The sequence below is a fragment of the Bubalus kerabau genome, chromosome 17, assembly GCF_029407905.1.
Source record: "Bubalus kerabau isolate K-KA32 ecotype Philippines breed swamp buffalo chromosome 17, PCC_UOA_SB_1v2, whole genome shotgun sequence".
NCBI classification, from domain to species: Eukaryota; Metazoa; Chordata; class Mammalia; order Artiodactyla; family Bovidae; genus Bubalus; species Bubalus kerabau.
In genome coordinates this window covers 63,458,729-63,485,602 of record NC_073640.1, presented here as the reverse complement: position 1 = coordinate 63,485,602, position 26,874 = coordinate 63,458,729, and the positions used below count along the sequence as shown (strand labels likewise).

General features: G+C 40.0%; 1 protein-coding gene across 2 annotated transcripts; it reads left to right on the top strand.

The window, feature by feature from the left end:
* Window positions 1-12,090: 12,090 nt before the first annotated feature.
* LOC129631013 (zinc finger protein 665-like) lies at window positions 12,091-26,660 on the top strand. 2 transcript variants are annotated; one of them, XM_055551716.1, is made up of 5 exons: window positions 12,091-12,630; window positions 13,075-13,136; window positions 14,332-14,452; window positions 17,782-17,908; window positions 23,963-26,660. In XM_055551716.1, exon 5 carries the CDS (start codon window positions 24,544-24,546, stop codon window positions 25,513-25,515), a length of 972 nt encoding a protein of 323 aa, XP_055407691.1. In that variant the 5' UTR covers window positions 12,091-12,630; window positions 13,075-13,136; window positions 14,332-14,452; window positions 17,782-17,908; window positions 23,963-24,543; the 3' UTR covers window positions 25,516-26,660. The 2 variants fall into 2 exon arrangements, with proteins under 2 accessions (XP_055407691.1, XP_055407693.1); XM_055551718.1 differs by having other exon boundaries at window positions 12,091-13,136; window positions 14,281-14,452.
* The last annotated feature ends 214 nt before the right edge of the window (window positions 26,661-26,874 follow it).

The following is a 26,874-nucleotide window of genomic DNA, read 5'->3' as shown; positions in this document are numbered from 1 at the left end:
GCCTGATTACCGTCAAATGATCATCTAGTAATTGTTGACATTCTGTTACACTGATGAAGTATTCACTTATTTATTATATATTATGATGTAAACAAGTTTTTCTCAAAAGTATTTGAAGGCCTCCCTGTCCATCACCATAGCCTTCAAATAGAGAGGTGTAAATCAGGGGTCCAAAGAGGGCAACAGTGGAGAGGCAGTTCACACAGAGAGCCTGCAAAGGGGATACAAGACTTGGAACCTTGGCTTACAGAACAATATCCTGCTGGGAGAGAAAGGGGACTCCTAGAGATTGGGCTTCCCTCGTGGCTCAGCTAGTAAGGAATCTGCTGGCAATGCGGTTGACCTGGGTTCGATCCCTGGGTTGGGAAGATCCCCTGGAGAAGGGAACAGCTACCCACTCCAGTATTCTGACCTGGAGAATTCCATGGACTACAGCCATGGGGTCGCAAGAGTCAGACTGGACTGAGCTACTTCACTCATATCCAGTAAGTGGAGGAGCTGAGAAAGCGAGGAAGGTGAAAGGAAGCATAGCCACTTGGGGGTGCCAGAGAGTTGAGAGAAAGGGAGGGCAGAGATGGAGGAAAAAGGCAGAAATTCATGAAGATTTAGGATCATCAAGGAGGTTGGGTTAGAAGCATTTTTCAGGGAACAGATGGCAGAGAGAGGCCGAATGGGAGTCAGGGAAGAGGTAGAATGGAGGACAAACAGAGCAGGAGAGCAGAGGGGAAGAGAAAGGGAGATGAAGAAAGAAGTAGGGAATCTCTGGAGGAAATAGAGGAGTTAAGACAGGTATATAATTTACAATTGATGCAAGTTACAGAATGTAAGGTCTTATTGAATTGTAAATTCCTATAGCTACAACAAAAGGAAGGGGAACACAGGCTTGTAGAAAATATGATTGATGATAGCAAAAGAAATAATTGCTATGGCTACGACTGGTCCCTGTGAAATGTCTGGTCCAAGTCCCAAGTTCCTTGGTGCTTGCAGCAAGTTTCTAGATGTCGCATTGTTTAGGCCCTATCTGTTTATCAAGGACTATTTGAGGAAGAGAGAGGGCCATTCCACCGTCAAGCCATCCAAGAAGTCCTCTGTTTTGGTAATGCTCCGTTGTAGTATTAGTAACCTTCCAGGCTACTTGAGCACCATAATCAGACACAGTGCTGTTATTATCATCTGAGCAGTTAGATAACCACATACCATGCCCAATCGTCAATTGTATGATTAGCCGCAAATATTAATTTTCCTTATTTGGCCTGACATTTGTCCCAATGAACAGGAATATATTTTAAGTTCTTATTAGTTAACCCTTTGCATAGTGTTCTTTGTCTTTTCCCTAATTCTTTCCCTAAAGTTTCAGTAGTATAAACATGGTTCACAGGCAAATAAAGGGCAGTAAATATAATCGAAGCAGCGTCCAAAAGCCGAAGTTTGTCGATTAACGTTTATGCATAATTCTGCTGGGCCCATACACAAAGGAAGGACTTCATAACCTAGAGAGATATTAGTTTCCCTTCTTCTTCAGGGTATGAGGGCCCTTTAATTCTCCAGCGAGAAGGCATTTGTATGGAGTCATTGGTTAATACAGTTGGTCCTCTCTCCGTCCATTCTGTGACCTGAAGTAAAGGGTGGTTGGGTATGAAAGCCCAGTAAGTGTGAATAATTGGTTCAGCTTGAGCGGGGGAGGGGCAAGCAAGCATAGCAACAAGAAGGTTTTCAGGACTCCAAGGCATTCTCTGTTGAGAAATCAGATTTTCAGCTTTATTAGTAAGGGTTTTTATTTGTCCCCAAGAGGGGAGATAAAAAGGTTGATGTCGCCGAGGGTGGTGTTTTCTGGAGATCTTTAGAGCCGCCATGGCCCGTATTGGAATTTCTTCCTCCTGGCATTTTTGTTCGTTCGTCTCTATCTCAAAGGCTGGGGGACCCCTTGGGTCGGATCTTCCGAAGAGGAAGCTGTGTGAGTTTGTTGGATCCATCTGGGGAAATACAAGCATACCCCTTTCCCTGGAAGATTAATTCCCCAGATTTCCATTGTTTATTCAACTCGTCCTGGTACCAACTGGGCAGAGGAAGAAAAGAGTCCTTCAATTCCTCGAAATGTTTTTCTGCCCTTGTCAAGATATCTCCTTGCGGTAAGTTAAAAAAAATTAAAACAAATAAAGTTATATTGACAATAGCTATAGAAAGAAAGGAAAGCGATAATGATGAAAACATTCCTAGGAAATATTTCAGTCTAAAAAAAAATGATCTAGAGATCTGCTTGGGGAAAAAAAATGATCTAGAGATCTGTTTGGGGAGTGGTATTTGACTATGGTTTTGAATTAATGGGTTGATTTCTTCCTCATTCCATACATACATTTTTTCTGATATAAAAAGAAATGGGATCTGACGGTGTTTTAAGTGGTTTGTGTTATTTGGGGCAAAGGATTAGGAGCTGTCAAACATTTTTTCCTAAGTGAAATTATTGAAAAGCTGATGCAGAACAACTTGATAAATGAAACCCTGCTCACATCCAAATACTTGACCTTTTCCCGGAAAAGAAACGCAGCCTGGCAGCTGTTGAATCTCTCCGTTCAGTGTGTTAAGGAAGATGATTATAGTTTCAAGACAGACCTGAAAAGAAGGTGAATAGTTTGCATTTTTGATACTCTTAAGAACAAATAACTTATTTCGCAAATGGTGTCTTTTTTATTTTGTTTTTGTTTTGTGTTGTGAAACAGGCATTGAAGTTGATGTTATTTTGTTTTAAGAATCTTACAAACTGGAAACAAATAAAGCTATATTAACAATAGTTATAGGCTTAAAGAATATATTGCATTAGAATCTAGTAAAATCTGCTCTGGATAAGGAAGATAAAAGTGTTCCTGTATATAACCCCTTATTTAATTTTTTATTTGTAGTTTTAGTGTGTAATGTGTTTGTTTAATTATGTCTTGTGTTTGTGGATTATAAGGAATGTTTGTAATCTGTTTATTAGAGAATGAATTTAAAAATTGTTTGAGTTGTTTAGAAATATAGGCAAGGCCATTGTCTGTCTTTATCGAATTAGGTGTTATTGCAAAGTAAGCTAATAGGTGGGTTATAACATGTCGTGTAGTTTCATTCCAGAGAGGTGTGGCCCCTATAAAAGAAGAATTTGTATCGATTCAGACATATAAGAAGGAAGAGGAAGAAAGTTCAGGGCAATGAGTTATACCAATTTGTCATAAAATTCTTTTTTATTCATCATAAACCCTTTTTATATTTTTATATTTATCATTTTATTTGCCATTTCTTATATCTTTTTATTAAAAGCATATATTTTATTTTTCTTTAGCAATTATGAAGTGTCTTGTATGTTAGCATTTTATAGATTGGTAAATATATTTATTATATCATTAAATATTTATTTTTATATAAATATATATGTTTATATATATAAAGTTATGTTTTTGCTGACAAATTTAGTTTACTTTAAACCTATGCATAATAAAAGTATTATATAATGTTGATGACTTAAGACGTGTCTTAATTAGATTAGCAAACAATTATATTTAAATTTTATTTATATTTAAATAAACATTATTTTTAATATTGTATATTTTTCAGTTCACGTGAAGTTGAATTTAAATAGAGGTCATTAACTTCATATTATCCAAAAACAAAGACATATATTGAGACATAGATAATTTTAGATAAATAGGCATAGTTTTCTGCTTGAAATTTAAAATATCTTTGTGTCCTATTATTATTTTTGAATTTCACCAATTTGTTTATGGCTGGAGTCCTAGATAGAGTGGTCTGTGTATCCCAAGGACATGATAAGAGTTAAGTTTAGGGTTTTTTTTTAGGCCTGTTTTTGTTTCCCAGGCAGAACTGGAGCTCCAAAAAAGTATTTTAACAAGTTAACCTTTTCCTAGCTGCATATGTTAGAAGAACCAGTTTTGCAATTTCAAAAGAGTTTATTTTAAACTCTTTTGAGTATTCTCTAGAATCTAAAGTATTCTCTAGAGTCTAAAGAATATTATGGCCATTCAGTGTCAAAAATATCATTTCTCCTTTTTGTAGTTACAGTATATTCATGATATATGCATGAAAGAAATGCTGTCACATTGGATGTAAAGCCTTGACTACAAAATTTTGACAAGTAGTAGGACTGCTAAGCATACCTTGAGGTAACATACTCTACTGAAATCTTTATGAGGCCCAATGTGATTAGGAAAAGGGAGAGACAAAGTGAATCTCTCTTGGTCTAAAGGGTGTAAAGGTATATTTAAAAAGCAACTTGTAAATCAATAATAATAATATGCCAATTTTGAGGAATAGTAGTAGGTGATGGGATTCCTGGTTGTAACGCACCCATAGGTTTCATAGATGCATTAACTTTTCTAAGGTCTGTTAAAAGGCACCATTTGTTAGATTTCTTTTTTATAACAAAAATAGGAGAGTTCCAAGGAGAACAAGATGCCTCAATATGTTTCAACTCGAATTGTGTGTCTATACGTTCTTTAGCAGCCTGTAATTTTTCTTTCATAAGGGGCCATTGCTCTGTCCAACTAGGCTCGTCATTCTTCCAAGTTATTTTAATAATTGATTTGTTTGTTAAATGAGCAGTAGCCCTTAGGAAAAATGTGGAATGTATATCTGAGTTTGCCATTGCATAAGTAAGTCCCTTCCTATTAGATTAAGGGGTGCATCTATCATATAAGCTCTTAATGTTGCAGGCTGGCCTTCTGGTCCCTCACATGGGTATATCTGAACACTTTGATAGACTTCTTGTACTTTAGTTTGAGAAATTCCCACAATTTGGCAAGAGACCTTTTGTATAGGCCAGGATTTGGGCCATAAGTGTTTGGAAATAATAGTAATATCAGATCCAATGTCGAGGAGACCAGAAAATCTTTTACCATTAATTTTGATATTTATATTTGGTCGGGCACATACAGATACCAATGGTCCATAAGGATTGGTTTTGATCTTTACTGCCGAATCTGCTTGTCTGTACATTATTAGAGGAGTTAATAGAAATGTAAGGCAAAAGAAGTAATTGGGCAATTTTGTCCCCCTTTTTGAATTGCCATAGAATCTGAGATGACATCATAATTTGAATCTCTCCTTTATAATCTGAATCAATTACTCCAGGGTGAACAGTAATTCCTTTAGAAATCAAACTAGATTGGCCAAGCAAGAGACCGAAGGTTTGTGGGGGCAGGGGTCCAAATAGTCCGGTAGGTACCCTAGAAGGGACTGCTTGAGGGTAAAGGAAATAAATCATTTAGGGCTGGTATATTGACAGCAGCACTGCCGGATTTGAGGGAAAAGATAGAATTTCCTCTGGTTTTTGTTGTAGGGGACCTGGGTGGGGGGTTCCCTGTTTGGAGTTTCCTGGAATAGATTTTTCATCAATATCAAATTTAGATTTACAATCTTTGGCCCAGTGCATTCCTCTATGGCAGCGAGGGCAAATTCTTGGAGGTTTTTTATTAGCCTTCTTAGGGCAGTCCCTTTTTAAATGGTTTTTATCTCCACATGTAAAGCATCCTTCATTTCCCTTTCTAAAGGCAGCAACCATTGTCTCAACTAGCATTTGCATCTTTTGTGTTTCTGATCCTAGATTTCGACAAGCCTTCAAATAGTCAATAATAGTCCCAGTCTCACAAATTGGAGTGATAGCTCTTTGACATTCCTGATTTGCATTCTCATAAGCAAGAAATTTTTCTTGCTGTTTTTTGGTTTCTTCTCCGATTACAGTATGGGAAATAGCAGTTTCTAATCTAGCTAAAAAATCAGCATAACTTTCATTAGGCCCTTGTAATATTTTAGTGTAACTACCTGTAGGCTCTCCTTGAGGAGTCATTCGATCCCAAGCTTCAAGGGCCACTGTTTTTAATTTTCATGCAACAAAGGAGGGCATTGTATTTGAGCTTCTATGGTATCAAATTGTCTGGAGCCAGTTAACATTTCATAAGTAATTTAGTTTTGGGGAGTGCCAGCTCGAGCATTCTTGTTAGCATGATCTCTGACTATAACACGAAACCACATTGTCCATTGAAGATATTCTCCTGGTTTAAGGAGAGCTTTTATTTAAATTCGCCAATCATAGGGGAAAATGTTTCCATTAGAAGATGCCACAATATTTAGAAGCTCTCTAGTAAAAGGCAAATGTGGGCCATACATAGTTATAGCCTTTTTCATTTGTTGCATGTGAAAAAGATTAATACCGTCATATTGAGGTATTATGTGCCCTTGAGTGTCAGGATTTCTTAAAACTGGAAAGATGGAGAAAGCACTGGTGTTAGAAACTTGTGATTGCAAAACCAGTAATTCAGAGTCTCATTCGTGGAGGAGAACAAGTAAGTGCAAATATGAGTTTAATTTTCATGCAACAAAGGAGGGCTTTGTATTGGTTTTCTGCAAATATGAGTCTGTGCCAAGGACTTATCATTATTGTCCAGAAGAGCATTGCCAGTTTTGGTGTCAAAAAACATCTGACAAAGGAGAGACTTTTGGAGTTGCGCCAGTTGGCAGAGGAGGAGCATTTGGAGTAGCTGGGGTAGGGTTAGTACGAAAATTTTGAAATATTTTATGTTGTTCTAATTGGCCCTTTTATAAAGTTGTATTATCTACTTGATATTCATGCAATAAGTGTTCTGTCTGTTGTCGAATATTGGGAGGGCTAGAATTTACCTTGAAATGGCAGAATTACAACTTTAATGAGAGCCGGTAGAAAGTGAAAGTGAAAGTGAAGTCCCTCAGTCGTGTCCGACTCTTTGCGACCCTGTGGACTGTAGCCCACCAGGCTTCTCCGTCCATGGGATTCTCCAGGCAAGAATACTGGAGTGGGTTGCCATTTCCTTCTCCAGAGGATCTTCCTGACCCAGGGATCGAACTTAGGTCTCCTGCATTGCAGGCAGACGCTTTAACCTCTGAGTCACAAGGGAAGACCACAATGAGAGCCCATAGGGGCCAGAAATCAATTGGAATATTTTTCCCCTGTTTGGCGGCCCGTTCAACATTTTCTTTGACCCGGTGCCAAATTTCTAAATCAAAACTGCCTTTATCAGAGAACCATGGATTACATTTAACCACTGTTTGAAAGTAAGCCTCTATTCATTGGCACGAAACCAAGAGTCCCGGAGCTTTAAACAAATGGTGAAGTAAAATAGACAAATGATGGGGATTTCTAGCCTTTTGACCCGTGCCTTAGTACTTACCGACCTCAATGGGAGTCTGGAGTCACTCTGTTCGAAATGCCATGTATACCAGTGTCCCTGTTCCGAGTGCCACTTTTTGGGGTCCTTTAACAGACCGGAACCTGGTGGTCCAGAGTCAACGATCAGAAAGTGAAAGAGGCTGATATTCCGTGGTTTACGCAGAAAACCAATAAAGTCCTTGACACAGGTCTTGGGTTGCTCACAAAAGCACCAGGCGCCCTCTCGAAGGGGTGAGGGGCACAGTGCGCCTCACTCTCCTGCAGGAGAGTGAGCTCCACGGGTCTCTACATCCAGAGAACTTGCGGGGGAGAGAGAGAGAAACAAAAACGTCATGGGGCCCTAACCTCTGATGGAGCAAAGGCGCTTTAATGATTTTTCTGTGCGTATATATAGGCTGTAGTACCAGAAGTTCCTTACGACTGTGATAAAGATCAGAAAACCAAACGTACAGCAACTGTTAACAAGGGAATTAATAATGGGATTAATAATGGTCACAAGGTCAGGAGACAATCCATATCTCAAGAAAGGGGATCGAGACTAAGCAGTTTTGTAGTAAAGAGAATGTTTACTAAAGGAGATTCAAGCTTGTCTCACACAATGACTTCAGTTCCTGGGAGTAGTGTGCTGCTTCACTTGAAACAAAGGACTTGTGAGAAACACCACGTTAGGAATCCTCCTATCAAACAGTCACTGAAAGCCCCTCAGCATGTGGGATCTTACTGGACCAGGCAACAACCTGTGTTTCATACATTGGTCAGTGGACTCTTTACCACTGAGCCACCGGGGATGCCCTCATATTATTTTTAAATACAGGTATTTTATACAGACTGGCATTAAAGTATTTTGTGTATTATTTTCTGCTTGTACTACTATTAGATGACTCTAATTGTATAGAACCTGCCTGCACCTGTGGGAAAGGTGGGTTTGATCCCTGGGTTAGGAAGATCCCCTGGAGGAGGGAATAGCAACCCATCAGGGAGTTCTTGCCTGGAGAGTCCCATGGAAAGAGGAGCCTGGCAGGATACAGTCCATGGGATTGCAGATAGTCGGGCGTAACTGAAGCAGCTTAGCACAGCACGCAACCTTTACCAAGTCCTTGAAATACATAACCCACTTTGCCTGACGCCTCAACCTTTTGAATTGATTGAATTGAGAGCTCAATCCGTGTCGGAAACATCTCCTGGAGAAGTAAATGGCAACCCACTTCAGTATTCTTGCTTGGAGAATCCCATGGATGGAGGAGCTGGCAGGTTACAGTCCATGGGTTTGCAAAAAGTTGTACATTCCTGAAGCGACTTAGCACACACATAGGCACTGATTACTGATAATTTCCTCTCATAGAGAAACTAAAGACATTTTGGATTATTAATGAATATGTTTGTTGCTACCCTGAGATGTTCTCCATAAGAAAGCAAATGTTTTTAGAAGTTATCACTGGTATTTATGGTCACCATTCTACAAAATGCTAATATAAAGGACAGTTCATGGTTGCTTAAGGAAAGTAAGATCCGTGTTTTTAGTAACAAAAGGTATAAGCAATGAAATTGATTTGGGATGCTCATAGCAGTGAGTGGAAGCGAGCAGAAGCTGGAAGCAAGTTCTTAATTTCCCAGATCGGGACTCCTAACCCCTGGACCACAGGAGCCTATATTTAGGGCTAAGGTCCCTAGTCTGACCTGCCTAGTCAAGAACAAATTCAGATGATGAGGCAGAAGATAAAGAGTAAAGGAAAAAGTTTATTGAAAGGAAAGGTACATGTAGCAAGGCACATGGGCAGCCTGAGAGAGAGAGAGGGACGCCTTTGGGAAGTGTAAATTCTTTACAAAGGGGCGGTTTTCCAGGTCTTCATCTTCCCTCATGCCAATCACCTTGTTTATTCGCCCTGGTTAATTTGTCTCAGGACCCTCCCTGGAGTGTGCATGCACACCTTAGCCAAGTTGGATTTCAAAGTGAAGGCTTCTGGGAGAAGCAAGATTCATTATGGCCTGGAATTAGCCTGTGAGTTTTGACTCCAAGCAGCCTTTCTGGGCATGTGTAGTGTCTCCCTTAATAAACAGGGTTTTTTCCTTTCTTTGTCCTTGCCATAATTATTCCCTGAGATTAGAGAATGACTGTCTATTTACCCTGTTTTTGTTGGGTGTAAATTCCTCAACTGGATCCCACCTATCTCTTATCTCAGGGAATGCAAAGGGGAAGATGACAACATTCAAGACATTTAACATGGAGCCCATTAGTCTCCTACCAGAAAATTACATTTTATTAGTGAGAAAGAAAGTATGTCTGACTTAAAGGTGGCTGTCTCTCAATGAAGAAAATAATTTAATTAGAAAGAGAGAGAGAGAGAGAGAGAGAGAGAGAGAGTTTTTATGCAAAGTGGACCTCCAAGAAAAGAGGTCCCAAAAGGCAAAGTCTTTATATGATCTGTAACAATCTGTCATTTAACTCCTGTCAATGTTGTTGCTTGACTATGGGAAGCATGTGATGAGGTGTTTCAAAGGGATCTATTTTCTCTTTGTCCCCCTTCTGTGCTGGATTCCATCGGATGCCTGCTTTTTGGTCCATGTAGAACAGCACTAACACCTCCAGAGATTATTTCGGGCCCAGCCTGGTTCTCTTCCTATTTGCTGCACTTGGGAGACCTCATTGGAAGAAGGGGAGGACTGGCAGCCCTTTGATTGCATTTGGTGTCTCAGATCCTACAAAGAGCTGCCTTCAACCTGTCTTCCTGTTCAGAGCCCTCAGCTGTTCCTGTTGTTACTTCTTTTGCCACATCCTTCAGGGGTGTGTGTAACAGGAATATGGTTTGGATCTTCTGTGATTGTAGCTCAGGAAACCTGTAAGGACAGTGGACATTGATTGAGGTCCTCTCTTAGACAGGACCTGAATTGAGATCTTATTGGTGCCTTGGAAACAATTTCCAAGAGGGATGGCTGAGTAACACAATTACACAGGTCAGTTCTTGTGTCTGATCTGAAGTTTCCTTTTTACACTCCTGGAGTTCATTGTAACTTTTTGTCCTCTGTTCTGCCCAAGTGGGCCCTGGTGGTTCAGAGCATGTGTGAATCTGTAAGTCTCAGTTTCAGTCCTGCTTTTGCTCATTTACTTTCATGTTCCATGGAGTTGTGTACAGGAACCCTGTGAATCCACTATCTTTATTTGTAAGATTGAGGTAATTAGTGCTGTTAAGTTGCATAGAATGTTGCCTGTTTTACAGAAAAGGTCAGAAGTTACTGCTTTTTTTTTTTTTCATTGTGTCATGTGGCAGGTTGTATGTTAGTTCCCCATTCCTGGATGGAATCTGTGCCCCCTCCAGGGTATGTGCGTAGTCCTAAAGATTGGACCATCAGGGAATTTGCCTCACAGATTACTTTTGCTTAAAGAATATATTTACTTCCTGTCTTGCTTATTGTGACATCTCTTTGTCTACTTTACATCTTGTATGTTTTTATTTTACTTTTCATTTTTATGAGTGTTGTCTCTGACTCCGGTTAATAAGTTTTCAAATAATATTGGTTTTCTTCATACCAATACATTACATTTTTAAAATGTATTTTATTTTTGGTTGCTCTGGGTCTTTGTTGCTTCGGGGCTTTTTGCTACTTGTGGCAAGCAAGGGCTACTCTACTTGCAGTGCACGGACTTCTCATTCTAATGCCTTCTCTTGTCACAGTGTATGTGCTCTATGCCTGTGCACAGTAGTTGTGACTCCCGAACTCTGGAACATGGAGTTGTGGCCTACAGGCTTAGTTTCTCCAAGGTATGTGGGAACTTCCCAGATGAGGGATGGAACCCTTGTGCCCTGTGTTAATTACCAGGTGGATTCTTTACCTCTGAGCCAGAAGGGAGGCCCCAAAGCTTGTTCCTTGACATGTATCTTGGAACCAATGAACTGGGTAAGTTAAAGTTACTGTATAGATAGGGAATTGCTCTACTGTAGACTCTTTAAGTAGACAGTGTTTCATTTATTATTTTTTTTATTTAAAGATGATGGTCTTTATGTATTACATAATGTAACTGACATGAAACACTTGTCAATATCATAAAATGCCTATATGTCTATCTACTGATAGATTTATAAGAAGTATTTAGATAAGTTTTCTTTTTTTTTTTTTTTCCCATTATTGTAGGGAATTTCCTGAACAGTTTTCAACTGCTATTTATGTTTTCCATTATTCGTTAAAGTGCTTCTTTGGGATTATTTACCATTGCAGTGTATTGCCTGTTAATGAATGCTTGTTCAGTTGATTGTCCTGTCTGACTCTTTGTGATCTCATGGACAGTAGCCTGCTAAGCTCCTCATCCATGGAATTTTTTTCAGGCAAGAATAGTTCAGTGGGTGCCATTTCCTCCTCCAGGAGATCTTCCCCACCAAGGGATTGAAGCTCCCTATCCTATGTCTCCTGCATTGGCAGGCGAATTCTTTACTACCAAGACACCTACATAGCCCTGTCTGTTCTTTACCGTTTACTTATGTATAAGTATGCGTAAAGTGTGTACAATATGCTATATTTTCTCCTCAATTATGAGACAGCAGTGTGTTTACTACCAAGTAGAATGAGTTTAGAAGTCATGGTGCGAAAATACCCTTTTCTTTGAGAACTGACATGAATTTGGAAAAAATTAATATGTTCTGACTGTATCTTTGAAGCTAAGCTACCCTAAAATTAATTTGGATTACATGTGATTTCTCTTTCATTTTTAAACAGTTCTATTTGTTTAGCGTTTCAAATATTTTTAAGATCATCACTGGGAAGATGCATAATTCTGTTCAGCATAGATATGCCTTTTGGTATAATACCATGTATTCAGCATGAAACAATTTATTTATGAATTGTAATTGATAGAATGCATATGGTTTTTATATTTTGTAGATGTGTCTCAAATACGTATGATCAAGAAATTACAGGCAAAAGGAAACAGTGGTAAAAAAGAAATTTTTTAAAGAATGGTGTTTGGAAGAGCTGAAAGCCATGAAATCGAAGATTTTTTCCTTAGAAAGATACAGGAAAATATGCATGATTTTGAGTGTCTGTGGACAGATGATGAAAGAAATGGCTGCTGCTGCTGCTGCTAAGTCACTTCAGTCGTGTCCAACTCTGTGCGACCCCATAGACGGCAGCCCACCAGGCTCCCCCGTCCCTGGGATTCTCCAGGCAAGAACACTGGAATGGGTTGCCATGGCCTTCTGCAATGCATGAAAGTGAAAAGTGAAAGTGAAGTCGTTCAGTCGTGTCCGACTCTTAGCGACCCCATGGACTGCAGCCCACCAGACTCCTCTGTCCATGGATTTTCCAGGCAAAAGTACTGGAGTGGGGTGTAGACTTCAGAATATATGTCTTTCCGAGAAACCACACGAAAGTAATGTGCACACTGGAGCTTTAACTCAAAGATCAAAACTGTGGAACGTCAGAGGATATATATGGACAGCAAACTTGGACAGGTAATGAATATTGTGTCGTCTGTTCCATGAAATACTCACACCATGGGCATAATGAAGTGATTCATGTGTGTCAGAAACTGTATACTATACTGAATTTGGAAACATGTTTAAGAAAACAATATTTCCTCAAGATTCCCACCCCCTCAAATTCATATTGGAGGGAATCCTTATTTGGCCATCTTTTATGACAGTTCTTACAGCAGATCACAGAAGAGAGAATTCATTTGAGAAGTAAATAAATCTTCAGAAAGACAAATGTTGACACTTGCAGCCTATATCCTCCATGTGAGGACCCCTGACCTTCCTGCGTGTTACCCTCTCAGTATGATAATTTCCAGGCCCATTCACTTTGGTGTTTAATTTTGTTTTCCCAACAATGTTGCATTTTTCTTGGATAATTCCGTTCAGTTTGCATTTACTACTTCATATGTGCTAAATCCTCAGTACATCTACTCTTGGAATTCCATGAAGACTTCCCCCAGGTGTCTGGGTGAAACCATTTTAAGGTAAGACCACATCTATCCACATCCGAGTTTTCTGTCTGCATGTGGAACGTGGGCAATTCACATGCAGCTTTTTTCTCAGAGCACAGAAAACAACTGACTGCTTTTTCAGTTTCAATGAAGAAAGGCTTATTCTCACTGGCTATTTCTTCACCAGAGCACAGCTGGTAAAAGAGGAGATGAGGGGATAATTTAGTTACATCAGTATGATATTTCATTACTGTCTAATCATACACATAATATCCAGGATACTGTGCAAAGACTTTTTTTTTCTGTGATCGCTAGAGAAATGGCAAAATGGAAAATATTTTTCGTAGTATTGAGGCTGCAGGGCAGGGCTCTGTGGGGCTCCCAGGCATGGAGGCCTTTTGAGTTCCCATTTCTTAAAGACAGGCCTGCAGCCTCCATAACCTTGTATGAGTTCCAAAGGGCAGAATAGTTGCTAATCAAAGAAGGATGCTCACGACGGGACAATTGTGTCCATCTCTTTTGTAACCCTATGGAGACAAAATAGGTTGCCATTTCTTCCTCCAGGGGATCTTCCCGACCCAGGAATTGAACATGCAACCACTGCACTGATTAGGAGACTAGACCATCTAAGACCCTGCACACAACTTAATCTTGTCACCAACCCCATCCTTTTAGAACTTTGCAGAGGAAACAAGAATATAAGACTGTTACGGCCTTGATCCTTAGCATATATCCCTGCTGCTGCTGCTGCTGCTAAGTTACTTCAGTCGTGTCCAACTCTGTGCGACCCCATAGATGGCAGCCCACCAGGCTCCCCCATCCCTGGGATTCTCCAGGCAAGAACACTGGAGTGGGTTGCCATTTGCTTCTCCAATGCATGAAAGTGAAAAGTGAAAGTGAAGTCACTCAGTCATGCCCGACTCTTAGCAACCCCATGGACTGCAGCCCACCAGGCTCCTCCGTCCATGGGATTTTCCAGGCAAGAGTACTGGAGTGGGTTGCCATTGCCTTCTTCAGCATATATCCCTAGCGGATGATAGAACATCTCCTTACTCACCAGGGAGGGGGCCTAAAGTGTTCCCGTTTAGCCTCGCACATATATAAAGCCACTGTTTATCCTCCATAACTCTGTCTCTGTGTTTGTATTTCAAATATTTCGGTTTGGCATTCTTCACAGAGAGCCAAGATTTTGGCATCAATATAACCTCTGGGTTCTTGTTCAACCCAGACCTCTGACTTGCTGATTTAGAGGAACGTCTTTCAACACGTACTGATGTCTCTAAGATGTGACAGGACCAGACACAATACAGCCCAAAGGAACACACAGGGCCCCTCACCGACGTTCAAAGGTACATACACCAATGTTCTCAGGCCTTGTTGTTTTTATTATTACTGGGTTAATATTCGTAAGGTTCCATTTTTAACTATTACATGTGTATTTATCTTCTTTGACTTTTCTTGGTATTATAGCTTACAATGACAGAGTTGAAGCTTACTTCAGATCCTGTAATTATGGTAAAGAGCAAAGATTAAAGAATTCTCCCACATGACTTCCAGGAAAAGGCTTACTGCCAAGAGCCACCCTTCCCCATTATCACTGATTTAAGACCCCACTAGGCCCCCTGTTTCCCTGGGAAAAGACCAGACACATGCACCACAAATTCCCAGTCTATGCCCTATCAATGATGTGTTGTTGTTTAGTCGCTCAGTCATTGCAACGTCGTGGGCTACAGCATGCCGGGCTTCCCTGTCTTTCACAATCTCCTGGGGTTTGACATTGTGTGGCTTGTCATGGAGAGGATGTGACCCTGTATAGTAACCATTTATTCTGTTCTATTGTATTTCAGCTTCCTTGAACTTGTTTCAGATATTCTCAGGAAACTCTCTGTGGATGCTCTTTCCTTCTCTGGTAGTTAACTGGTTGATTCTTTAGGTTCAGTTGTCTCTCCCAACCACCTGAGCTCAGGTGCTATAGCCTCATTTCCTAACTATTTGATCTGAGTGATTTCTTAGAGTGAAAGACTTTTCTCCCCAGTAAGGTGGACACAGATCTTTCTCTAACATGCTGTTATGTGGATGACAAGTTCATCTGTGTGAAGTCTTTAGAGTAATGCTTAGTGTGTAGGACGTGCTGAAACACCTGTCGTCAGTGTGATGATGTCATCTTCATCACAATGTGTGTTCTTTTAAAGTCACTGTGGACTCTGTCGTCTCTGAAGACACCAGTCTTGCTGTAACTCATCTAGATAGTGACACTATGTCACTCACTGTGTTGAATGTAACACTTCTGCATAGACCACCCAGTTTGGTTTTAATTTGTGTATTTTTCATGTATTGTCCACATACATGACACATTCATCTTGATTGCAGGATATTAGTTTAGTTCAGTTCAGTCGCTCAGTCATGTCCAACTCTTTGCAACCCCATGAATCGCAGCATGCCAGGACTCCCTGTCCATCACCAACCCCTGGAGTTCCCTCAGACTCATGTCCATCGAGTCAGTGATGCCATCCAGCCATCTCATCCTCTGTCGCCCCCTTCTCCTCCTGCCCCCAATCCCTCCCAGCATCAGAGTCTTTTCCAATTAGTCAACTCTTTGCATGAGGTGGCCAAAGTATTGAAGTTTTAGCTTTAGCATCAGTCCTTCCAAAGAACACCCAGGACTGATCTCCTTTAGAATGGACTGGTTGGATCTCCTTGTAGTCCAAGGGACTCTCAAGAGTCTTCTCCAACACCACAGTTCAAAAGCATCAATTCTTCAGCACTCATCTTTCTTCACAGTCCAACTCTCACATCCATACATGACCACTGGAAAAACCATAGCCTTGACTAGATGGACCTTTGTTGGCAAAGTCATGTCTCTGCTTTTGAATATGCTATCTAAGTTGGTCTGAACTTTCCTTTCAAGGAGTAAGCATCTATTTAATTTCATGTCTGCAGTCACCATCTGCAGTGATTTTGGAGCCCCCCAAAATAAATTCTAACACTGTTTCCACATCTGTTTCCCATGAAGTGATGGGACCAGATGCCATGATCTTCATTTTCTGAATGTTGAACTTTAAGCCAACTTTTTCACTCTCCTCTTTCATTTTCATCAAGAGGCTTTTTAGTTCCTCTTCACCTTCTGCCATAAGGGTGGTGTCATCTGCATATCTGAGGTTACTGATATTTCTCCCAGCAATCTTGATTCTAGCTTGTGCTTCTTCCAACCCAGCATTTCTCATGATGTACTCTGCATATAAGTTAAATAAGCAGGGTGACAATATACAGCCTTGACGTACTCCTTTTCCTATTTGGAACCAGTCTGTTGTTCCATGTCCAGTTCTAACTGTTGCTTCCTGACCTGCATACAGGTTTCTCAAGAGGCAGGTCAGGTGGTCTGGTATTCCCATCTCTTTCAGAATTTTCCACAGTTTATTGTCATCCATAGAGTCAAAGGCTTAGGTATAGTCAATAAAGAAAAAGTAGATGTTTTTTGGGAACTCTCTTCCTTTTTCCATGGTCCAGCAGATGTTGACAATTTGATCTCTGCTTCCTCTGCCTCTTCTAAAACCAGCTTGAACATCTGGAAGTTCACAGTTCACGTATTGCTGAAGCCTGGCTTGGAGAATTTTGAGCATTACTTTGCTAGCGTGTGAGATGAGTGCAATTGTGCGGTAGTTTGAGCATTCTTTGGCATTGCCTTTCTTTGGGATTGGAATGAAAACTGACCTTTTCCAGTCCTGTGGCCACTGCTGAGTTTTCCAAATATGCTGGCATACTGAGCACTTTCCAAAATTGAGCAATTTCTAAATTTGCTGGCAGCACTTTCACAGCATCATCTTTCAGGATTTGAAATAGCTCAACTGGAATTCCATCGCCTCTACTAGCTTTGTTCGTTGTGATGCTTTCTAAGGCCCACTTGACTTCACATTCCAGGATGTCTGGCTCTAGGTGAGTGATCACACCATGGTGATTATGTTGGTCATGAAGATCTTTTTTGTACAGTTCTTGTGTGTATTCTTGCCACCTCTTCTTAATATCTCCTGCTTCTGTTAGTTCCATACCATTTCTGTCCTTTACGGAGCGCATCTTTGCATGAAATGTTCCCTTGGTATGTCTAATTTTCTTGAAGAGATCTCTAGTCTTTCCCATTCTGGTGTTTTCCTCTATTTCTTTGCATTGATCGCCGAGGAAGGATTTCTTATCTCTCCTTGCTATTCTTTGGAACTCTGCATTCAGTTGCTTATATCTTTCCTTTTCTCCTTTGCTTTTCGCTTCTCTTCTTTTCACCACTATTTGTAAGGCCTCCCCAGACAGCCATTTTGCTTTTTTGTATTTCTTTTCCGTGGGGATGGTCTTGATCCCTGTCTCCTGTACAATGTCACGAACCTCATTCCATAGTTCATCAGGCACTCTATGTATCAGACCTAGTCCCTTAAATCTATTTCTCACTTCCACTGTATAAAAGTAGGGAAAACCACTAGACCATTCAGGTATGCAGGATATCATAATCTTAGCAAAAAGGGGAAATTATAAATTAGAGTTGAGACCAACAGTTTGCTTGAAGCAGCTTTTAATGGATCTATCAAAATATTACTTCAACTGAATTGAGCTTTACCCCTCTTACCTCTTCTCATTTTGTGTGAAACTAAGAATCCTCCTCAGGTCCCGTTGGTGAAATGTGTTTTCATTTCAGGCACAGTTGACCTTCAAGGATGTGTTCATAGATTTCACTCCTGAGGAGTGGGAATGCCTGGACCCTGCCCAGAGGACCTTATACCAGGACGTGATGGTGGAGACCCTCGGGAACCTGCTGTCTGTGGGTGAGGATCACTTCCCCCTGAAGTAGGGATCTGCCCTGGGGTACCTCTGCATGTTCCCTCTGTACCTTTTGAGATCCTCTTTTTCTTGACTAAGCTCAAAACCTTGTTGACTCACACATGTAAAGCTTCCTGATTGGCATTAGGAGTTTAAACTTGTCTTTCCTTCAGGTGACCTGCCCACTGTGTGATACACATGGAGTTTCTCCACAGCTCGAGTGTTTATAAAGCTGATTTCAAACTTTGAAATATCCAGTTGCCTGTTTTCTAGCCCTGTGTTCTTGGTTCAATAGTTCTTAGATAGGAACTATATACCTGCTGCATATTATACTATTCCCTGTGCATTCAGAAGGAGACAGTAAATTCATTTGAGAAGTATTTTTCTGGTGATTTATAATGTCCTCACTCCTTGGCTGACAAAAGAGCTGCATTCTACACCTGCCAATGCAGGAAACACGGGTTCGATCCTTGGTCTGGGAAGATCCCACATGTCACAGAGCAACTATGCTTGTGTGCCTCAACTATAAGCCAGCACTCTAGAGCCTGGAATCTGCAACTACTGAGCCCACATGGGACAAGTACTGAAGCCCATGCACCCAGGAGAAGCTGCAGCAAGTGAGGAGGACGAGCACTGCAACTGGAGCGTAGCCCCTACTTGCTGAACTTGGGGAAAAGACCAAGCAGCAGCGATTACTCACCCGAGCCAAAAGAAATGAATACACCAATGTATTAAAAATAACAGATATATTTATTAAAAAAAGAAGAGAGAGAGGTTGGATTCTGGAAGAAGCCACAGTATGTGGCATTACTTCTGAGTAGGAATTTCTGTTGCTCATCTGAATGTTACCTCCATTCTTGTGGCACAAGAAAGAAAACCCCTGGATTGTGGAGAATGAAGTGCTAATAGCAGACATCCAGATGAGTAGGAAAGTATCCACAGTGTGCTCACAGGTCAACTGTCACAAGGACAGAGAAGAAGCCACGCCATTCATGGTGTTTGGGAAACTCTCCAAGTGGAAGAGTTCTGTGAGAAAACAGATGTTTAATGTTTGTGAACTCTCACAGGAGATTTTTCTTCTCCCTAACTTACAGCTCTGTTCTTTGACATGTGAAATGTACAGCACCCTCCAGTGGTGCTGTAACCCCCACAGAGATGAAAGCAAGGTCTTTATTGGGGGGCTTGTACTGGGTCTTTTTTGGTATGTGGACTTTAGTCTATTTGAGACGAGTGAGGGCTACTCTCTAGTTGTGGGAGCACGGTTTCTCATTGTGGTGGCTTCTTTTGTTGTGAAGCACAGGCCCTAGGCACAAGGGCTTCAATAGTTTTACCATACAAGCTCAGTATCTGTGGTTCACCAACTTAGTCTCTGTGACATGTGAAATCTTCCCAGAACAAGAATCAAACCCATGTCTCCCATATTACTAAGCAGATTCTTACCAGGGAGCCAAGAGGGTGTTAGGGAAATTAAATAAATAGTCTTGTTTAGGCTTCAAGACAAAGCAGTGCATTCTTCTGACCTTGCTTCTAACCTGCATGGAAACTGCCCTGAGTGTGAATGTCCTGACTGTCTCCTGTGAATGCCAGGCTTGCAGCACCATAGATAAGATAGGGGACAAATCGTGAGATTGTTCAGCCTTTGCAGGGGCCCTTGCCAACCAACCCCAGGTATAACACCATCCAAGTTGGCGCCTGGATCCTCCTCTCAGCTTACCGTAAGGTAAATAAGGTTAACTTAGAACTGTCTAAAGAAAAGTTACAACTGGAAAAAGAATTACGCTATTTGTGAGGATGATTACCCATATTACAATGTCACATTATATTTTGGCTGATCAAATCTTCACTTTTTAAGTCGACTCTCTTTAGCCAACCCGCAGCTCCAATAGTGTCCCCCACTGCCCTTTTTCTCTCCATTCTTTGTCCTGTTGTGGCCTTACACCCCTCCCAACCCCTCTGTCTCCTTCTCCATCAGCTGGTCCCCTTCTAACTGCCCCAGTCTCTGAGCGGGAAGGGGGAGCTCAGGTTCCCCCACACTAGCAAGTTTGTTTACCCCTTTAGATTCTTCTGATGAAAGATCCCCAACTCCCTGGAGAGACATTCCAAGATTTTTATCAATCCTTCTGGCCCTGTTATCACAGTCAATTTGAGCACTGTTCGATCTGTATTGTAGCCATAAAGCTATGACTATAGAAAGGAAAGATAACTTTTTTGATGCAGGATGGCCATGATATTGTTTAGACTCTGGAGAAAACTGGTTAAGATGAATTCTTTTTTTTTCTTTGGAAGTGCAAAACCAGTTCTTTTTTCCTGTGGAATTAAAAACAGCAAGTTTGTTTAAAAAGGCCTGTTGAAAAAAAAAGCTTAAAGTTAACCTTTGCCAATGCTTCCCAGATGACTCTATTGGTGAAAAACCTGCCAGCCCCTGGGGGAGACACAGGAGAAGTGGATTTGATCCCTGGGTAGGAAAGATCCCCTGAGAAGCGAATGGAACCCACTCCAGTATTCTTGCCTGGAGAGTCCCATCATGGACAGAGGAGCCTGGTCGGCTACAGTCCACAGGGTTGCAGGGGGTTGGACAGGAGTGAAGCGACCCTGCATAGTGTGCAACCTTTGCCATGTCCTGGAAATATGTAACCCATTTTTCCAGGGATTTCAGTCTTGGGCAAATTAAAATTTTAAACCATGGGGCGGGGGGTGGGAAGAAAAGAGTGAAAGAGACATTTTAAATCTCAGGCAGGAAAGTATGAGAGCTCTCATGTCTGTCGATCTGCATTTATGTTTATCTCAATGTGTGTCTTTGTTTTTGGATAATATTGCTGAGGTTTATTTGTAAATAAGCTCTAATTCAATTGTTTGTAAAAAAAAAAAAAAAAAAAAGGAAGCACTTACAAATCAAACAATTACAAGAGAAATTCACCTAAATGAATTTCAGGTTTATGTGAACTGGAAAATATTCAATATTAAATATCTAGTATTAATGTTTCTTTGCTAATCTAATTAATACATGTCTTGAGTCTTCAACATTGTCTCATACATTTATTGTACCTACTTATAAGTTTGTCAACAGTTAAAGTAACTCAAGTGAAGAAACTTTTAAGGGAAGACAGCAAATGCAATTGGAGCTTTTAGATAAACTCTGTTAGGAATGATTATACTTTAGAAATGTCTGTCTAAAATAGTCTCTCCAGATTTGAATAACCTGAATTTCTAGGGTCGTGCTAAACTGACTGATGAAAGTTCGTTGACTATCTAGGTTATTTCCAAATAAAATAAGATTCTGAAACACATATTACTGAAAACTCATTTCCTCTTACAGAGAAACTAAAGAGATTTTGAACTATTAATGAATATGTTTGGTGCCACCCTGAGACGTTCTCTATAAGAAAGCAAATATTCTTAGACATTATCACTAGTCTTATTCTTAGACATTTTCACCAGTCTACAAAATGCTCACCAGTCTACAAAATGCTAATATAACAGACAGCTCATGGTTGCTTAAGGAAAGTAAGATGTGTGTTTTTAGTAAGAAAGGTATGAGAAATATTGGTCAATCACCTTGCTTTGTCTCCTCTGGTTAATTTGTCTCAGGACCCTCCTCTTGGGTACACAGGCACACCCTGGATCTTGAAGTAAAGGCTTCTCAGAGGAGCAAAACTCATTATGGCCTGGAATGATCCTCTGACTTTTAACTCCAAGGTGCCTTTCTGCACTTGTGTACTGTCTCCTTCATTAGACAGGGTTTTTTCCTTTCTTTGTCCTTGCCATGACTGTTCCCTTGAATTAAGAGACAAACTGGCTGTTTACCCTGTTTTTGTTGGCTGTAAGTTCCTCAACTGGAGCCCACCTGTCTCTTATCTCAGGGCATGCAAAGAGGAGGGTAGCTGATTGTAGATGTCCAAACTGCAGCCCATCCAACTGCTACCTCAAAATTACATTTTATTAAGGAAAATGGAAAGTACTTCTGACTTACACATGGCTATTTCTAAATGAACAAAGTGATTTTTTTTTTTCTGATTTTTTTTTTTCTTAAGAGAGAGAGGTTTCATGGAAAGTGGACTCCAAGAAAAGAGGTCCCAGAAGGCAAGGTCTTTATATGTTCTGCAGCAATCTGTCATTTGACTGCTGTCAATTTTGTTGCTTGACTTTGGGTAGCATATGATGAGGTATTTCAAAGGGATTTGCTTCCCCTTGTTCCCCTTCTGTGGTAATTAGTGCTGTTAGGTGCATTGACTGTTGCGTGTTTTATAGAAAAAATAAGAAGTTACTTTTTTTTTTTTTTTGCTGTGACAATGGCAGTCTGGTTCCTAGTTCTCCATTCATGGATGGACTCTGTGCCCCCTACAGTAGAAGCACATGGTCCTAACTACTGGACCACAGGGAGTTTGCCTCAAAGGTTACTTTTGCTTAAAAGATATATTTACTTCCTGTCATGCTTATTGTGACATGTCTCTTTGTCTACATTGCATATTGTATGTTGTTATTTTACATTTCATTCCCAAGAGAGTTGTCTCTGACTCTAGTTAACTAAGTTTTCCAATCACATTATTTTATCTGCATAACAGTACATTAAAATTTTATTTAAAATTTGTTTGTTTTTGGCTGCACCGGGACTTTGTTGCTTCAGGGGCTTTTCTCTACTTGCAGCGAGCAAGGGCTACCCTCTAGTTATAGTGCATGGACTTCTCATTCTAGTGGATTCTCTTGTTGCAGTGCGTGGTCTCTTCTGTGTTTGCGCCGTAGTTGTGACTCCCCAGCTCTAGAGCACAGAATCGTCACTTGTAGCCTACAGGCTTAGCTGTTCTCAGGCATGTGGGAATTTCCCGGATCAGGGATCAAACCTGTGTGCCCTGCACTAGTAGGTGGATTCTTTACCTCTGAGCCACAGGGGAAGCCCCAAAGCTTGTTCCTTTACAGGTATCTTGGAGCCAATAAACTGCGTGAGTTTAGGTTGCTGTGTAGATAGGGAGTTGATGTATTGAATGATTATTGTGTAAGTAGAGAATGTTTCACTTACTTTTTGCTTTTTAAAAATGACGGTCTTTTTGTATTACACAATATAACTGACATGAACCACTTGTTAATGTCATAAAATGCCTATATGTCTATCTACTGATAGATTTCTAAGAGGTATTTGGAAAAGGGTTTATTATTTTTATTTTTTTAATTATTTTAGGGAATTCCCTGACAGTCCAGTGGATAGGATTCAGTAGTTTCACTGCAGTGAGCCTGGATTTAATCCATGGTCATGGAAGTAAGATCTCATAAGCCATATAGTCCAGGAATATATATATATAGTTTACAGAATTCTTTATTTTCTCAATGCAGTATTTGTTGAACAGTTACTAAGTGCCATTTATTTTTTACATTTTTCGTTAGAATGCTTCTTTTGCATTGTTTACCATTCCAATGTATTGCCTGTTTGATGCTTGTTTGCTCAGTTGCTCAGTCCTGTCTGACTCTTTGTGATCTCATGGACTGTAGGCCACCAAGCTTTCCTATCCATGGAATTTTTTTAAGGCAAGAATAGTGCACTCGGTTGGGATTTCCTGCTCCAGGGGATCTTTCCGACCCAGGGATTGTATCCCCCTGTGCCGTGTCTTCTGCATTGGCAGGCAGCTTCTTTACCACTGAGTCACCTCTCTAGTCCTGTATGTTCTTTACCATTTAAATATGTATAAGTATACATAAAGTGTGTACAATATACCATTAGTTTCTCCTCAATTATGAGACAGCAGTGTGTTTAGTACAAAGTAGGATGATCTTTGAGGTCATGGTGGGAAAATATGTTTTGTTTGTCAACTGACATGAGTTTGCATAAAATGAATGTTTTCTGATTGTGTTTGAAACTAAACTACCCTAAAATTAATTTGAATTACTTCACTCTTTTTTAAAGAGTTCTATTCATTTATTGTTCTATAGTTTTAAGATCATCATTGTGAAGATTCATAATTCTGTTCAGGATGGATATGACTTTTGGTATAATATCATGTGTTAAACAGGAAATAATTTATTTATGAATTTTAACTAATAGAATACCTGTGGTTCTTTATGTCTTGTAGATATGTCTCATATACATATGATGAAGAAATTACAGGCAAAAGCAAACAGTAGTAAAGGGGAAACTTTTCAAAGAATGATGTTTGGAAGAGCTGAAAGCCTTGAAAGTAAAGATTTTCGCCTCAGGAAGATCCAGGAAAATATGCATGACTTTGATTGTATGTGGACAGATGATGAAAGAAATGACAAAGGAATCTCTACATCCCATAATAAAACCCTCATTGATGGAAGAGATCATCATAGTAGAAGTGATGCAGGAAATAGACTTTTTGAAAGGCACAGATCAAGCTTTCAGGATGAATTGCAGATGGTACAATCTGAAGGGATAATTTTTGAATGTAGTCAAGTTGTGACAGACGTCAGCGCCTCAGATTTACCACCTCAGAGAACTCGTAATGTCTGCAAAGGCTTTTCTCATAAAAATGAGAATGCTGTTATGCATCCTTGAGAACTGTTACCAGACCATGAAACAAAAAACAAAAGACCTTACAAATGTAATGAATGTGACATAACCTTTCTTCAGGACTCAGAAATCACTGGACATCAAAGAATCCATACAGGAGGAAAACCATATAAATGCGACATGTGTGGCAAGGCTTTTAATCAAACTACAAAACTTGCAGTTCATTGGAGAATTCATACTGGAAAGAAACCATGTAAATGTGATGTATGTGACAAGGCTTTTATTCAAATTGGAAACCTTGCAGTTCATTGTAATATTCACACTGGAGAGAAACCATATAAATGTGATGTGTGTGGTCACTGCTTTAAACAAAGTACACACCTTGAAAATCATCGGAGAACTCATACCAGAGTGAAACCATATAAATGTGATGTTTCTGGAAAGGCCCTTAGTCTAAATGCAAGCCATGCAGTTCATCAGAGACTTCATACTGGAAAGAAACCATATATATGTGATGTATGTGGCAAGACTTTCATTCAAACTTCAAACCTTGCAATTCATGAGAAAATTCATACTGGAGAGAAACCATATAAATGTGATGTATGTGGCAAGGCCTTTAATCAAGCTGCAAAATTTGTAATTTATTGGAGAGTTCATACTGGAGAGAAACCATATAAATGTGATGTATGTGGCCAATGCTTTACTCAAAACTCACAACTTGAAGTTCATCAGCAAACTCACACGGGAGAGAAGCCATATAAATGTGATGTATGTGGCAAAGGCTTTAGTGAAACTTCAAGCCTTGCAGTTCATTGGAAAATTCATACTGGAGAGAAACGATATAAATGTGATGTGTGTGGCAAGGCGTTTAGTCATACTGGCAACGATGCTGTTCATTGTAGAGTTCCTACTGGAGAGAAACCACATAAATGTGATGTATGTGGCAAGGCCTTTAGTACAACTAGAAGCCTTACAGTTCATCAGAGAATTGATACTGGAGAGAAACCATATAAATGTGATATATGTGGCAATGCTTTTAGTAAAACTGCAAACCTTGCAGTTCATCAGAGAATTCATACTGGAGAGAAGCCATGTAGTTGTGGTATATGTGGCAAGGCTTTCAGTGTAAGTTCAAGCCTTGCTGTTCATTAGAGAGTTCATACTGCAGAGAAGCAATATAAATGTGATTTATGTGGCAAGGGCTTTAATGAATCTGCAAAGCTTGCAGTTCATTGGAGATTCCATATGGGAGAGAATCCATATAAATGTGATGTATGTAGCAGAGCCTTTAGTCAAACTGCAAACCTTGCAGTTCATTGGAGAATTCATACTAGAGAGAAATCATATAAATGTTATGTATGTGGCAAAGGCTTTAGTGAAACTTCAAGCCTTGCAGTTCATCGGAGAATTCATACTGGAGAGAAACTATATAAATGTGATGTATGTGGCAAGGCCTTTAATCAGACTGCAAAACTTGGACTTCATCAGAGAATTCATACTGGAGAGAAACCTTATAAATGTGATGTGTGTGGCAAAGCGTTTAATCGTACTGGAAACCTTGCTGTTCATCGGAGAGTTCATACCAGAGAGAAACCATATAAATATGATATATGTGGCAAGGCGTTTGTACTGGAAACCTTGCTGTTCATCAGAGAGTTCATACTGGAGAGAAACCATATAATTGTGGTATATGTGGCAAGGCTTTCAGTGTAAGGTCAAGCCTTGCTATTCATCAGAGAATTCATACTGGAGAGAACCTTACAAATATAAAAATTGTGACAAACCATTTAGGCACAGTCATCCATAACTCATCATCAGGCAGTTCAGACAGGAGAGAAACCATATAAATATGATGTATATGGCTGGTGCTTTACTTGAAATGATGAACTTAGAAACCATTGGAGAATTCATACTAGAGAGAAACATTAGAAATGTGACAGTTGAAACATTTTAGTGCAAATGTCGTGAGTGTGACAAAGCCTTTAGTCAGTGTTCAGGCCTTATAATTCAGAGAATTCATACTGTATAGAAAACATACAAGTGAAATGAATCTGTCAGAGTTTCTAGTGCATATTCAGCATTAACTGCCCAGTAGGCAGTTCATACAGAAGAGAAATTATGTGGCTAACCCTGCCGTTGCAGATCATCGGCTTAAGTATTATATATTATGATGTAAACAAGTTTTGTTTTTTTTTAATCATATAAGTATTTGAAGTTTTGTCATCATAAGCATGGAACAGAAACTTTTATAAAGAAGAATGCATTTCTCATTAAAAGTTTTTTTCTGTCATTAATAATCTTTAAAATTTATTTTTGGCTATGCTAAGTCTTCATTGTGCTGGCTTCTTTCTCTTTTTGCAGCAGTAGGGCTATGAATTCTCCACATAAACTTGGCTGGGGTATGGTTGGAGACTGGCATTTTGATGCTTCTTTTGGTCAGTCCAGAGGACTCAATGCCTTTTTGTTTTTTGGGCTGTGCTGAGCCTATTTTTTGCTGTACGTGGGCTTTCT